The sequence below is a fragment of the Sinohyriopsis cumingii genome, chromosome 17, assembly GCF_028554795.1.
Source record: "Sinohyriopsis cumingii isolate HCF-2022 chromosome 17, ASM2855479v2, whole genome shotgun sequence".
Taxonomy (NCBI): domain Eukaryota; kingdom Metazoa; phylum Mollusca; class Bivalvia; order Unionida; family Unionidae; genus Sinohyriopsis; species Sinohyriopsis cumingii.
This window is the reverse complement of record NC_142977.1, coordinates 68,490,411-68,506,149: the sequence shown is the minus strand read 5'-3', so window position 1 is coordinate 68,506,149 and position 15,739 is coordinate 68,490,411. Positions and strand designations below refer to the sequence as shown.

Sequence of the window (15,739 nt, the reverse complement as noted above, 5' to 3'; positions counted from 1 at the left end):
TGATTTTGTGCAAGATTTTAAAATTAAATTTGGAATAGTAAAAATGCCATTTTAGTAGCACAAGGTCACAAAAAAGATCATGTCTTCAGCAATGTCATGACAGTCTAAGATAATAATTAAATTACAAATCATATGACATAGATTCATCAGATGAAAAGACATCTCACACAGTAATCTTGTTATATATGTTTACATTGTGAAATTGGACAAGGATGTTTACAATATGGTTGCATTTTCAGGACACACAGTTTATCTCAATCCTGCAAGAGAGCTTGGAATTTTTCAACATACCAGAAGAAGAACAGGGTTCCTACTATCTAGTAGACACAAAGTCCAGTAAGTTCTGTTTATTGCTTATCACTAAAGAAAAGCAAGATTTAAGCACTACTGGCATTAGGCTTGCTTGGCACTCAGCATTAAAAGGTTAGTGTTAGCACTGGTCGGCCTGGTGTCAGGATAATGTGACTGGGTGGGACATGATGCCAAATGTCTGTGGCATGATGCCTCAGTGTTAGACATAACTATAAACTGCCACACATCAGACATTGTATCAGTATGACTTAGAATGTAAGAAAAGACTAAAAATGAAAAACGTGCACACACACACATTATTGTAGTTGTCTCTGTAAGTATAGATATCCACTTTAAGTTTTTTGCATTTGACCCCAAATGTACAAAATGGTTTCTGTTATAGAAGTGAAACTTTATGGGTGAATGCATCAATGAAATTATGCCCCACCACTAGCAAAGATGGGACTCGCTTACCTACTTCTCATGGATGGATGATATTGGATTCTTGTTATGAAACCGTACAGAAGCAGAGTAGGCAAGATGTAACATTCTTGAACTTTATTTTTGTTTTCAGTTTACCTTGCAGTCCAAGATTTGCATCCAGATCTGGTGCTTCCAGATCTGGGCTATTTTTCACTTAGATGTCTTTTTTACTTTCAATCATTTATTATTATTGTTGTATACAAATCATGTTCACAACTATGTTCACTTGACACAAAGCAATACATTTTCTTTGTGCTTACATTGCAAAACTGGGCATATTGTTTTGCTACTTGAGGTAGACAGTTGAAAGTTTTTGTATGCTTCTTAATATTTACATGTAGATGACCTAATTTAGATTGTTATGCCATTATAAAAAAATATCTCAAAATTATCTATATTTTGAAATTGTTTTAACTTTGGTGTTGTCAAGTCTGATGGACACAAATTTTGTTTTATTATTATTTATATTATGGAATGTGTTCAGCAAGGATAATGTTTCTTGTTAAGCTGTGTTGGCATTGGTGATTACCAAAATCTCTAGTGCCAATACAGACTCTTAGATGGAGATTCAGTTCAACAAATGCAACATGTTTTGTGATTTAAAATGTAGGGACATGTACTGTTGTCTGCAGATATTTGCCTTGAAGTTGCTGACATCAATATGTGTAACATGTTTTCAAGATTGTATAAATGACGCAAGTTTCTTAAGAAAGGAATGTATGAAATACATTATTTGGCCATAAATTAACCTTTTATTTTGTTTATGAAAAAGTATTCAGTGAAAGAGAGGTCATTATTAAAGAAAATCCAAGTTATTAATGGGTGTTAACTAAGGCTGAATAGGCATCAGATCCAGAATGGAAAATTTCATGCTGCAGCTCTGTTCAGGTGCACTAGATAAGAATTCTTTATGACTGCATGGTCCCTATGACTCGATTAAAGTTTAAATGCATTTTAAACATAGAGCACATATACAGGTAACCTCATTGTTAATAACTAAATTATTTAAGGCATTTAAAGAGTATTTTGTTAGATTTATCTATAGTTCATCGTTCCAGTTAGTAAATGCATCTTTTTAGGTCAAAATGTGGAAGTTATGTAGAGAAATTCAAACATGCCAACCTAGGTGACTGCAGGGTTTTTAACATTTCAAGAATGACTTGTTAGTTTAATTATTATAATTTTTGTGTCAATAAAGTTTCACAAATACTTTTGATGCTTTTGACAATTTTTATGTTTGACTATTTTAAATCTTTATTGTAGCACTAATGGTCATCCAAAAGTCAGATTTTTTACTGCTGTTATGATTAGAAAACAACTGAAATCAAATGAGATGTTTCACATGGGGGAAAAAAATCATTGTTATTTCTTTCTCATGTTAAACTTGGGGAGATTAAAAGATTGGGGGAGGGGCTATGCTTTGAACAGCAAATTCTCTTCAGTTCACACATGAAGGAGATAAAAGGAGTGTTCGTGTTGTTTGAAAGGAACTAATTAAATGATATTGAATTGATTTTCATAGTGTTATTTTTTATTTGAAATAATTAAAGAATGAATCAGTTATGTATGGAAACTAGATGTAAAGAAATACAATGAATTGGTGAAATTAACAGACAAAAAAATTAAAGTGATTTGTGCTTAAAACTACGTGTACAATGTGATGTAATTTTATGCCAGCATCTTAGCACATTGTTCTTTAAAAATTAGATTAATAAAAACTTTGGAGAAATTGTTTCGTGACATTATATGATAAAATAAGTCTCATAATAAATTACTATTTTCATATTATTGGAATAAACACCAGATTTAACAAAGGACAAAAACAAATTGATGCCTTTGGATGTTTGTTTAGTTCTTTTTTGTATTTTCAGATCAGATCCACAACCTGAACTCTTATGTACGAGACTTTTACTTCTTCCGGAGGAATTTTTACCCACAGCTAAGTTTGGTACACATGAATCCAGAAGAGGCATTAGATTCTTTGCATAAACAGGTATGTACTCTCAGTGTTTATTCATTATTGGGCAATCAGTAACATGTATAACGCATGGTCTGTATGAACAGTTCATGAATGAGTCCTTCATTAAAAAATTTATGTGTCAGTTATGTAGTTTTGGACTCGAAGGAAATAAATGGTGTTACTCCCTCCCACAAGACAGGGAGATATATTTGTTTTGTGTGTTGGTCCATCAATCCAGCCATCACCCTCTGTTGTACACAAAGTAGCTCAAAAATGATTGGGCCAATCCAGACCAAATTTGATATTTAGATACCTTAGGTGGGTTCCAAGATTATATTAGTCTTTTGATTTATGTAAAGATTTCTCTTTGTAACACATTTTGAGCTTTGTGGACATGTAACATTTTGACAGAAAAGTCTTATAAGCATGTTTAAGCAAAATTTATTAACGTAGGCAAATAAAATTTGTTACCAGTATTTTGCATTATTATTTTAATGACCATATTATCAGATGACCATCACTGTTCCAGTGGCCTAGTGGTTAGAGCAACCGCCTCAGGTGTGGCAGGTCACTGGTTCAAACTCCAGCCGAGTTATACCAAAGACTTATAAAAATGGTACTAACAGCTGTCTAGCTGCCTTGCTAGGCACTCAAAATTTAGAGATTAGTGTTAGGACTGGGCGGCCTGATGTCAGGATAATGTGACTGAGTGGGACATCATGCTACCTGTCTGTGGCATGATGCCCCAATGCTAGACATCACTATATACTGCCACACTACAGACATCGTAGCAATATGACTGAAAAATTGTTAAAGCTACTTTAATAAAATCCCAATGCCACACACACACACACACACACACACACACACACCAGATGACCAACTGGAGAATCAGATGTAATAATAATGAAGACTTGCATGCAGAGCCAAGACACACAGAATACATTGGTAAAAGGTAAGATTAACTGGTTTAATGTTGAGTTAAAACATGTAAAATTAGATACTAATAATAATATTTTATTATTTCAGGTATTAGTGTTGAAGTTTGTGGAGATAGGGAAGGTATTGTTCACAACTGCAGTACTGGACAGCACAGCTCAGCATCAGGTAGGTGCTGGTTGATTTATGGTATAAATATAGTACCAGTCTGTACTTGATATCAGTTAACACAATGGTTTTGAAAGGAGTATCTGTTGAACATGCAGGATTTTGATGTAAGTAATTTGTATGATCTCATCTGCATTAGGTCATGAAGTAATTTTCATGATCTCATCAACATTACAGCATGAAGTAATTTTCATGAGCTCATGAACATGAAGTAATGAAATGATCTCAACATTAGGTCATGAAGGAATTTGCATGATCTCATCAACATTAGGTCATTAAGTAATTTACATGATCTTATCAACATTAGGTCATGGAGGAATTTACATGTTCTCATCAACATTAGGTCATTAAGGAATTTGCATGATCTTATCATCATTAGGTCATGAAGGAATTTGCATGATCTCATCAACATTAGGTCATTAAGGAATTTGCATGATCTTATCAACATTAGGTCATTAAGTAATTTACATGATCTTATCAACATTAGGTCATGAAGGAATTTGCATGATCTTATCAACATTAGGTCATTAAGTAATTTACATGATCTTATCAACATTAGGTCATTAAGAAATTTGCATGATCTCATCAACATTAGGTCATGGAGGAATTTACATGTTCTCATCAACATTAGGTCATTAAGGAATTTGCATGATCTTATCATCATTAGGTTATTTAGTACTTTACATGATCTCATCAACATTAGGTCGTTAAGTAATTTACATGTTCTCATCAACATTAGGTCATTAAGTAATTGATATTATACCATCATTAGGTCATTAAGTAATTTATATGATCTCATCAACATTAGGTCATGGAGGAATTTGCAAAAAGTATGTGTGCGATTAGGATTTTTAACGTAGCTTTAACAATTTTTCAGTCATATCGCTACGATGTCTGTTGTGTGGCAGTTTATAGTGATGTCCAGCACTGGGGTATCATGCCGCAGACATGTAGCATGATGTCCCACCCAGTCACATTATCCTGACACCAGGCAGACCAGTCTTAACACTAACCTCTTAATGCAGAGCACCAAGCGAGGCAGCTGTTAGTACCATTCTTTGTAAGTCTTTGGTATGACTCGGCTGGGGATTGAACCCATAACCTCCCACTTCTGAGACGGATGCTCTAACCACTTGGCCACCGGAGCGGTCTCATCAACATTAGGTTATTGAGTAATTTACATGATCTCATCAACATTAGGTCATTAAGTAATTTACATGATCTCATCAACATTTGGTCATGGAGGAATTTGCATGATTTCATCAACATTAGGTCATTAATTTGCATGATCTCATCAACATTAGTGTTTGTGTGCAATTAGGATTTTTAACGTAGCTTTAACAATTTTTCAGTCCTATTGCTACGATGTCTGTAGTGTGGCAGTTTTTAGTGATGTCCAGCACTGGGGCATCATGCCGCAGACATGTAGCATGATGTCCCACCCAGTCACATTATCCTGACACCAGGCAGACCAGTCCTAACACTGACCTCTTAATGCAGAGCGTCTAGCGAGGCAGCTGTTAGTACCATTTTTTGTAAGTCTTTGGTATGACTCAGCCGGGGATCAAACCCACAACCTCCTGCTTCTGAGACATATGCTCTAACCACTTGCCCACCAGAGCAGTCTCATCAGCATTAGGTTATTGAGTAATTTACATGATCTCATCAACACACAACTACTCCGATGGCTTAGTGGTTAGAGCGTCCGCCTCAGATGCGGGAGGTCGTGGGTTTGATCCCCAGCTGAGTCATACCAGAGACTTACAAAAATGGTACTAACAGCTGCCTCGCTTGGCACTCAGCATTAAGAGGTTAGTGTTAGGACTAATCTGCTTCATGTCAGAATAATGTGACTGGGTGGGACATCATGTCACATGTCTGCGGCATGATGTCCCAGTGTTCTGCGGCATGATGTCCCAGTGCTAGACATCACTGTAAACTGCCACACTGCAGACATCATAGCAATATGACTGAAATTTTTTTAAAAGCTGAGTTAAAAATCCAAATCACACAGACACACACACACAAGTAATTTACATAATCTTATCAACATTAGGTCATTAAGTAATTTACATGATCTCATCAACATTAGGTCATTAAGTAATTTACATGATCTCATCAACATTAGGTCATTAAGTAATTTACATGATCTCATCAACATTAGGTCATGGAGAAATTTTCTACTTTTTGGTAGAATTATAGTTCTTTTTAGGTGGATAGAAAGACCACAATGGGTCATGGTTGGATGCCATTCTCAGTTTGTTAAAATGTGAATCAGTTTATTCTTATGATAAAAGGGTGTTGATTTTACTAAAACAAATCAGCACATTTTAATTATAATGAGCATTTGAAGGTCAGAATAAATCACATAATTCTCATTGATTAGTAGTATTCATAGATCCTTTGCATTGAATTTCTATGTTATTATTTGTTTTTTATTTGCTTGTTTTCAAGATGCAGAACCATGTTGCTTTCCTGCACGAAGAACTGTTGAAACTCCCATCATTTCCAAGGAAAGCTCTTGAGGCGGAGTTTAGCCTGTATCATGGCAACCTTGGAAAGGTGACTTAGCTTGCTTTACAATGCACAATGAAAAAGAAAATTTAAAATTTTGAAATACCGTATTTCATGTATTTTTTTGTACACTTTAATTTTTCATACACAATCAGTTACCAAAATAATAATTAGTTAAATATATCATAATTTGTTGTACATATCACTTTTGTATTTTTCGTTAAAAGCCATTAAATTATCGGATATAAAATTTCTACTAAGAAGATTTATGTTTGCAAAAAGGATTGAAAATAGCATATTGCCGTTTTGGTTTTACAAATATTAATATTAATTGTTGGTGAGAAAATACAATGATTGATGCATAAGCATGGGCGCCTGCAGCATAAATCAAGGGGGTAACATGACCCCCCTTGGAAATCATACTGCAAATATATATATATATATATATATATATATATATATATATATATATATATATATATATATATATATATATATATATATATTCTCACAAGTTTAATCATGCAAATAAAGCTGAAAATATGTCACAAGATTCAGTAAAGATTAGCTTTTGTTTCAGACTGCTTAACTATACTAACTCTCCTGGCCATGACTGACTGGCTCCCCCCTTCCTTTGCAAAAAATCCTGCAGGGCCCATGTGCGTAAGCTCTTTTATTGTCATTACAATATCTACTGGTGTTTATTAACAAATGGACAAAGGACTTCACAGACCATACCTTTAAATATTATCATTACTTAGTTCTCCTTATTAAATCTGTCACCGTTACAAAATACCACGTGCATTTTAAAATGAGTTCGGAAGACCTTTGATATTTTCTTATCCTACTTGTTCTGTTTTGTCTTGGATATAATTAACATTTTGTTGCAAATCTATTCTACAATATACCCCACTATTATCTTTATTGGTGAGTTCGTATAATAAGTAATGCATACGATCGCTTGTCCTTATAACATCTGCTTTATGGACAACGGCTTCATTAGCACATTGACAGATTTTCATTTCCCTAAAGAGCCTCATTTCAGTACTGGCAGCCTCACTGATTTGACCTCTTCTGTTGATTCTTGCCCTCAGTCTGGTTTCAGCTGGAATAACCCAAAGCACTAAGCATGTTTAATTACCATGTAAATAACACTGCATAGCCACGTTGTTGTTGTGACAATATACATCATAATTAAAAGAAGAATGAATTGTTGATTTAGCGGTGTTTATTGATGGTGGAATTTAGTAGGGTCGTAATACCTGAGAACTATCACAATTATCAGGTAATAGTTTTATTTTCTTTCTTTGCAAACGCTACAAATAAAAACCACCCTAATAAATACAGTCTTGTACACTGACGAAGTTTTGTTTCATCTCTCTCTATCTGTCAAATACATGTGTGCACATGCACGCATTAACTAAAACATGATTTCAAGTTCTTTATTTTTTATTGCAATTTGATAATGAGATTATTGTTCCTGTAAAAATACAAGTTGCACTTAATTTCTTGACAACGTGGTCTCATATCGTTGCATACAATTTACCAATAAATAATACCCATAACTAATACATGTTCAAACCATCTTAATCATTTTGCCAACATTATACAACATAACAGCTACGTATGCTCTAAATGCAGATGCACTTGCACACAGATATAATCCTCTCTCTCTCAGAAAATATACGTTTACTTTGTACGTTTGTACTGTTAGGTTGTCGAGTAGTGTGTGTTCCATAGAACTTATTCAGGTATGATCCCTTTATTTTTCTTACACGGTCATACCACCAGATGATAATTATTTATTTTACGTACAATTTTTCATACATTGAAATAAATAATTATTTTTTCGTGTATGAAAAATAATTTGAATTATGGTAATGTGAAGGAAACCTTTGACAACATGAATATCTTTAAACTGTAAACATTTAGAAATTTTTCTTTTATTATTTATTTGATAGATTACAAAATTACTTTTCTCATTCCAAATTTTATCATATTTTTCAGGAAATCTATGGTCTTGACACTCTTCACAAGTACTCTTGGGTCAAGGTCAGTATGCTGTTCATTTCTGTGAAAATATAATTCTGATCACCATCTTAAAATATCAAGACTTTATTATAATTAAATATTTGGGGAGGAAAGGGTATCACTTTCAACCATTCTTAAATATGTAATTTGCTTTAGTAATGTCATTGCTCTTTAGCATTGAGTGAAGTGATATTCTCAGCTTTATATAATACTCATACATTTCAACCAATGGGTTTAAAGGATTTTAATATATTTTTTTAAGGTCTTTCTGAGTGGCCAGTTTCAGAATTTGCAGCAGTAAAATTCAGAATATATTATGGGAAACTTTAAACTCATTAATATCTTTAATCATTAATATTTTAACTGTCCCAGTCTGGTGATATCATAACTGTCCCTATCAGTAATAACATAATTGTCCCTGTCTGGTGATATATTAACTGTCCCTGTCTGGTGATATTATAACTGTCCCTGTCAGTAATAACTGTCCCTGTCTGGTGATATCTTAACTGTCCCTGTCTGGCAATATCTTAACTGTCCTTGTCAGGTGATCTCATCTTTTCTCGTCAGTAATATCACAATTGTCCCTGTCTGGCGATATCTTATTTGTCCTTATCTGGTGATGTCATATCCATTCCTGTCAGTAATATCAGAAATGTCCCTGTCTGGCAATATCTTAACTGTCCCTGTCTGGTGATGTCATAACTGGCCATGTCTGGTGATATCTTTTCTCGTCAGTAATGTCGGAAATGTCCCTGTCTGGCGATATCTTAACTGTCCCTGTCTGGTAATATCTTATCTGTCCTTGTCTGGTGATGTCATATCCATTCCTGTCAGTAATATCAGAAATTTCCCAGTCTGGCAATATCTGAACTATCCATGCCTGGCGATATCTTATTTGTCCTTATCTGGTGACGTCATATCCATTCCTGTCAGTAATATCAGAAATGTCCCTGTCTGGCAATATCTTAACTGTCCCTGTCTGGCAATATCTTAACTGTCCCAATCTGGTGATGTCTTAACTTCCCTGTCTGGTGATGTCTTAACTGTCCCTGTCTGGTGATGCCTTAACTGGCCCTGTCTGGCGATGTCTAGTGTTATCATAACTATTCTTATTAATAATATCAGAACTGTCACTGTCTGGTTGTGATAAAGTAATATTGAGAAAAGCATGTTTAGCTCTGCTCAAAAAAAGTTTTAAAACTGCTGTTTCTCCTTCAAATACGTTCCCCGATCACATTAACGTTAGGAATATAAGCCTGCTACCTCTCGAATCCAGCCCTACTAAAAGACAAAAATTTGTCTTTTCTGTCTATCTCATATAGACCAAAGGGCAATAACTCTTGCCCCTTACCTCCCCTTGCCACCGCCAGGTGTCACTAGTTTTTAAGCTTCGCTTGTACTGATAACACGTACATTATACCTCCAAACAATCCAAGCCATCTTAGCGTTAAATTGGACCATCCGAAGTTAAATTTGGATTTATTGCGTTGGACAATCATTCTTCTACAGGTTGTATACATTATTTTAACAATTTGTTTTCAAAATTGAGTGGCTTTGTCACCCTTACAGATTTCGTTTACTGAAGACCATGTTACACATGCTATCACGGAACTCGTGTTGTCAAATTAAGAGTTAATGCGACACTGACTAATTTCGCTTACTCCGTTAGTAACGGTTGTGGTATTAGCGAATTAATAACATGCTATATTGATAATTTGTGCTTTGTTTTCTTTTCTTGTGTCGTTTCAGTAGAAATGTCAACCAAATGCATGAAATGCAAAAAGTTCAAAGCAAAAGAAGACAACCATGACTCTTATATTGTATGTACCAAGTGTACATCATCTATACCATGCAGCGTGTGTAATACTTGGACAGAGCAAACTTGGGCTGATGTAGTCCAGAAGGCAGCAAAAGGGAGGGATAGATGGAATAAGTTGAAGAAAGATAGCATTGATGTCCTCAGTATACATCCGAAGACAGTCTCCATTGCGAGCCTTGTGGGGGATGTTGGGGTCCCCCCTCCACCTAAAGTTTGTCGTTTGCAACCGTCAGCCACAGTAACATCAGCGGCAATGGAGGAAAATAATGTTGACAGGGTACAACAGTCCAACTTTGAACAGATGCGTCATTTGGTCCAGGAAACGACGACGCAGCTATTGACATCAGGCCAGATATTACCCTTATTTCCCTCACTTGCTTCCACAGCTTTTTCTGACTCTTTGGGGGAATGTTCCCCCAATTTTAGGCTGCCCAGTGGGCGTAAGTCCCCCGCATGTCCGAACATGGCCTTCGGGCCTGAAAGTCAGGATGCATGGGGTTTTTACCGGATCCAGCGGATCCATTTCTTTATACAACTTCTACATCACCGGCCATCCAGCTGTCCCAGCATGGGGACCCTATTGCTAAAACGGTCCGACCAAACATGACTTACGGGGATTTTAGTGATGAATCCGTCCGTCAAGCTGTACCGCCGGCAACATACCAATACTATGGCAGAGATTTTAGTGAGAAATCTGTCCGTCCAGCCAGGCCATTGGAGCAGCCGGTACCGGTGATAGCAGGACCGTCGCCAACATTCAGACCGACCACAAGCCAGACAAATCAGCTGGCAGGGCCGTCCGTCCATATGTTCACGGCTTATCCACAAGGGAGAGTTAGTGACAGTGTTAAGGATGACGGAATTGCGTCATCTATGCCACCTGGTATGCTCTTTCCAGAAATGCAAGCTATTCCAGAACACGACTTGGCACACAGTGAGGGTGACGAAACTCCTGCAAATCAGCCGTACACAGATCCAACCATGGAACGGACTGAGTTTGGCTTCAAGGCGGCAGTGGAAGAAATTTATAGGGTGTTGGCAGCTTCAGAATGCCCTCCACCTCCTACTGCCACTCAAGACTACAAAGTTAAGGCGTCTGTAGATCTTGATAGGGAGGAAGAGATGCCATCCTTCCGGCTCCTTCCCCAGTCGGCAAAAATTAAGGAGATCAGTGATCATCTATCAGGATGAATAGGTGATCCGGGGAATGCTAAGGCATTCTTTTCAGAAAGCCAAGTACCAGCGATGTTCTCGTGTCGCTGGTACAAAACTCATTCAGACACTTTCAGTATGGATCTTCGGGCCCTGGACAAAAATATGGCAGCAGTTCACATGTCCACTCCACTGTTTTACAAAGTGGACAAAAATGTGTTCCATGCCATGTCAAAGCTAGTCCGGAATGTAGTCGCTACGTCTTCAATGTTAGACTTGGCTTCATTAGCCATTTTCTGACTCGCAGAAAAATCCGACAATGACCATGCTTGGGAAGCGACGGCTCGGATTGCTAGAGTTATTAACAGGGCAGCTCACCATTCCATGGCTAATGCGTTGACTGCTTCTGCCAACTTAGACCTGATACAACGTGACGCATGTCTGCGGTCCACATCGCTCAAGCCCCATCATACTCTGGCTTTACGGATGACTCCGTTTGGGTTGCCTTTACTCTTTGGAGGAAAAATTGAAGAAGTTCGGAAGCAGGCAGCTCAGGAACTGCCCCTCCAACTCGCCGCCCAACCCTCGCAGGCGTTTAGAAAAAATCAGCCCCTGCCACAGCGGAGAGATGATTGGCAGACCAGGGACGAGGGATCCTTACAATCAAATGTGCAGTATAGATCCCAACCCAATGCCAAGAGACAACAGTCTAATCAAGCTAGGAGGCAACCATACAGAGGCGGTAAGAAACAAAGTTTCTCCATCTTCAAGCCTCCTAACTCTAAAAATTGAAATACCCTCTCCACCACCCGCGGACAGCCTACCTGTGGTCGGCCGCCTCCTGCAATTTCAGGACCACTGGACCACCTTTTTTCCTCAGAATGATTGGGTGATCCAGGTCATTTCGGCGGGACTTCGGATTTCATTTATCCAACCCCCTCCCCTGTCCTCCTCTCCCCTCTTCACGGACGTACCGTCCGATCGATAGAAGGATACCTTTCTACAACAGGAGATACGGTCGCTCATAGAAAAATGGGCAGTAGAGATTGTGAAAAAACCACAATTGCCGAGGTTTTATTCCAGGCTGTTTCTTATCCAGAAGGCAAAGGGCAAGTTGAGGCCGATCATCGACCTGAGTGGCCCCAACCAATACATTTTACCACCGAAATTCAAGATGGAAACAGCGAGATCAATCCGTCTTTCCATCCGGCAGGACGAGTATGCCGTCAGTCAAGATATGACCGATGCATATTTTCATGTCCCTATCCACCCCACATCAAGAAAATTTCTCCGATTCGCGTACCGCGATGCGGTTTATCAGTTCCAGGTCCTACCCTTTGGCCTCAACATCAGCCCTTGGGCTTTTACCAAGGTTATGGATTGCGTCGTCACCCTGTTCCACTCGACTTCATCTACAGGGATGGCAGTGTACTTGGACGACATCCTCCAGAAACATATGGTAAGTTCTATTCTGCTCAAAGGCAGAAACAATCTTTTAGCGCTTTTAGATCATCTAGGCTTTCTCGTGAACTGGAAAAAGTCAGATCTCCGTCCATCCCAGCGTTTTGTCCATCTTGGTATGGAGTTTCTCACCGATCTGAATCTGGTACGTCTTCCTCGCACTTGTGTAATCCGGATCGTCGAACTCGTCGAGTCCGTTTCCAACAGGACGTGGATTTCAGCGAGAGAATTCTTGCAACTCCTCGGATTATTCAGTGCGGTGGCGGACTGGATTCCGCTTGGCCGTCATTTTTTGCGTCCCTTACAAATGACATTACTGGCACAATGGTGCCCCTTTTCAAGTCCCCTCAATCAAACAATAATGATCTTGCCCGAGATACGATCGTTCCTGCGTCAGTGGCACAACCCCAGTTGGCTGTCCACGGGGATTCCTCTGGAGATGCCCCAAGTGGAGATAACGGTATGTACCGACGCCAGTACCCACGGTTGGGGTGCCCACCTGTTGCCGGACCTCGCTACAGTCAGCGGCACGTGGGAGCCAGGGCAGAGGCCTCTCCACATCAACCTTTTAGAAATGAGGGCTGTCATCAATGCCTTTCATTTCTGGAAGGATCAACTCTCAGGAAAAACTGTTCTCATTATGTCAGACAACTCTGTGGTGGTGACTTACCTCCTCAAACAAGGGGGCACCAAATCACCAGACCTGTGCATTCTGATCTGGCAGTTTCTACGTTGGTGCGACAACCTCCACATCAACGTACAAATCACACATTCCTGGCAGATTCAATGTCTTGGCCGACACTCTATCAAGGAAAGGTCAAGTCATTCACACGGAATGGTCACCCGTCTTTCTTCGGATTTGCACACTTTGGGGGCGTCCGATGATCGATCTTTTTGTGACAAGGTGGAATCACAAGTTGCCCACCTTCATCTCTCTGGTTCCAGACCTAGAGGCTTGGGCCGTGGATGCTCTGTCAATCAGCTGGGAGGGGTTGTGGGCATTCGCCTACCCTCCCACGGTTTTGGTACCGAAAATAATTCAGAGGTTAAGGGGTCAGAACTGTCGGATGATTCTGATTGCCCCTCTCAGATGGAACAAGTCATGGGTCACCGATCTACTCGATCTAGCGATAGATTTACCCAGGAAGATTCCAACCAGCCCAAATCTTCTCAAACAACCGCGGTCACAGGTGTTCCACCCCTGCCCGGACCATCTTCTTCTTCATGCTTGGCTCTTGTCCGGGTAGCCTTGCGAGACAAACAATTTAAACCTTCGATTGTGGAGAGAATCTCAAGAGCAAGAAGGCCCTCCACTCTGAAGGCTTACGAGGGAAAGTGGTGTGTTTTCAGGGACTGGTGCCATATCAGTAACATCGTCCCTTTGAGTGTTTCAATCCCTCAACTGGCCGACTTTTTTCTCTGGCTTTTCGAGGAGAAACAGTTGGCCCCAATTACTATCAAAGGCTACTGCTCCATGATAGCAGACACATTCCGCCATCATGGTAGATGTGATATTGGGCATAACAAAGATCTGTCAGATCTTTTAGCCAATTTTGATTTCTATCGACCAAAATCCTTCACCCTGTTTCCAAAATGGAATCTGTCCTGGGTTTTAACATGGCTCAATTCAGACAAATTTGAACCTTTAGCCCACACTTCGTTAAAGCTATTATCATACAAAACATGTTTCTTGATAGCCTTAGCTTCAGCATGCAGGGTGAGCGAGTTACATGCCCTTTCCAGTGACCCAAACTTTCTTCAGTTCAGATCAGATGGTTCGGTGGTCCTCCTGACGCAACCAGGCTTTGTAGCCAAAAATAGGTTACCATCCATTGGCAATCAAAGAATCATCATTTGCTCGCTCTCTTCCATAGATAAGTCAAGAGCGGCAGCCATGCAAGATCCTGTTCGTGCACTCAAGCACTATTTAAAACGCACAGAGGCGTGTCGGGACACACATAAGCGCCTCTTTCTTCCGGTCAAAGCTGGTAAACGGGATATCACCCCTCAAGCCCTTGCTTCATGGCTGAAGTGGGTTATACGCTCAGCGTACTCTGAGGTCTCACAAGATCAGAGTCGCCTCATGAAGATTACGGCTCATGAGATTAGAGCAATCTCGGTGAGCCTTGCATTCGAATGCAATGTTTCGATCCGAGATATAATAGAAGCTGTTGGGTGGCATGCAGAGTCAACCTTCTCCAGTTTTTATCTCAGAGATTTGGCTTCGCAAAGGCAAACCTTGAATCTGGTAGGTCCGGTGTCGGCAGCCCAGATGACCACCAGACCCATTTAAAACAATCAGCACAGCCTATCAGCTTCACTGGATTCACCAGTGAAATTTCGTAGGTAAGAAGATTTCAATAACTATCTTCTTAACCATATATAGGGGTCACATATCATGGGACCCTAGGCTGTGTTGCTGATGAAATTAGGAGAATGGGTTATCGTTCAGATCGGGAATCCAGCCATCATTCTCTAGAAGGTACCCAGGGTGGAGGTAGGATGCTCAGCATTCCCTCCTCCTATTAATTATTCTCCTAACGTTAATGTGATCGGGGAGCGTATTTGAAGGAGAAAGCAAATTTTTAGTAAATTGTGTTTCTCCGAGAATACTTACCCGATCACATTACTTAAAAACCCTCCCAACCACCCAGCTCTGTGAGCATCCTCGTATAATATATATCGCTCAGCTTAAAAAACTAGTGACACCTGGCGGTGGCAAGGGGAGGTAAGGGGCAAGAGTTATTGCCCTTTGGTCTCTATGAGATAGACAGAAAAGATGAATTTTCGTCTTTTAGTAGGGCTGGATTCAAGAGGTAGCATGCTTATATCCCTAACGTTAATGTGACCGGGTAAGTATTCTCGGAGAAACACAATTTACTAAAAATTTGCTTTCAATAGGGACAAAAGTAATATTTTTA

General features: G+C 39.2%; 1 protein-coding gene across 8 annotated transcripts in view; it reads left to right on the top strand.

The window, feature by feature from the left end:
• Positions 1 to 15,739, top strand: part of LOC149779169 (protein unc-80 homolog) — a 225,941-nt gene that overhangs the window by 126,603 nt on the left and 83,599 nt on the right. For all 8 annotated transcript variants that reach the window (XR_016415580.1, XM_089939731.1, XM_089939730.1 and 5 more), the window contains 5 exons: positions 240 to 336; positions 2,646 to 2,767; positions 3,764 to 3,841; positions 6,296 to 6,403; positions 8,363 to 8,407. Coding sequence is in view for 7 of the 8 variants with exons in the window: in XM_089939731.1 (XP_089795857.1) it covers positions 240 to 336; positions 2,646 to 2,767; positions 3,764 to 3,841; positions 6,296 to 6,403; positions 8,363 to 8,407 (450 nt within the window). In the remaining variant the exon portion in view is untranslated. The remainder of the gene's footprint in view (positions 1 to 239; positions 337 to 2,645; positions 2,768 to 3,763; positions 3,842 to 6,295; positions 6,404 to 8,362; positions 8,408 to 15,739) is intronic.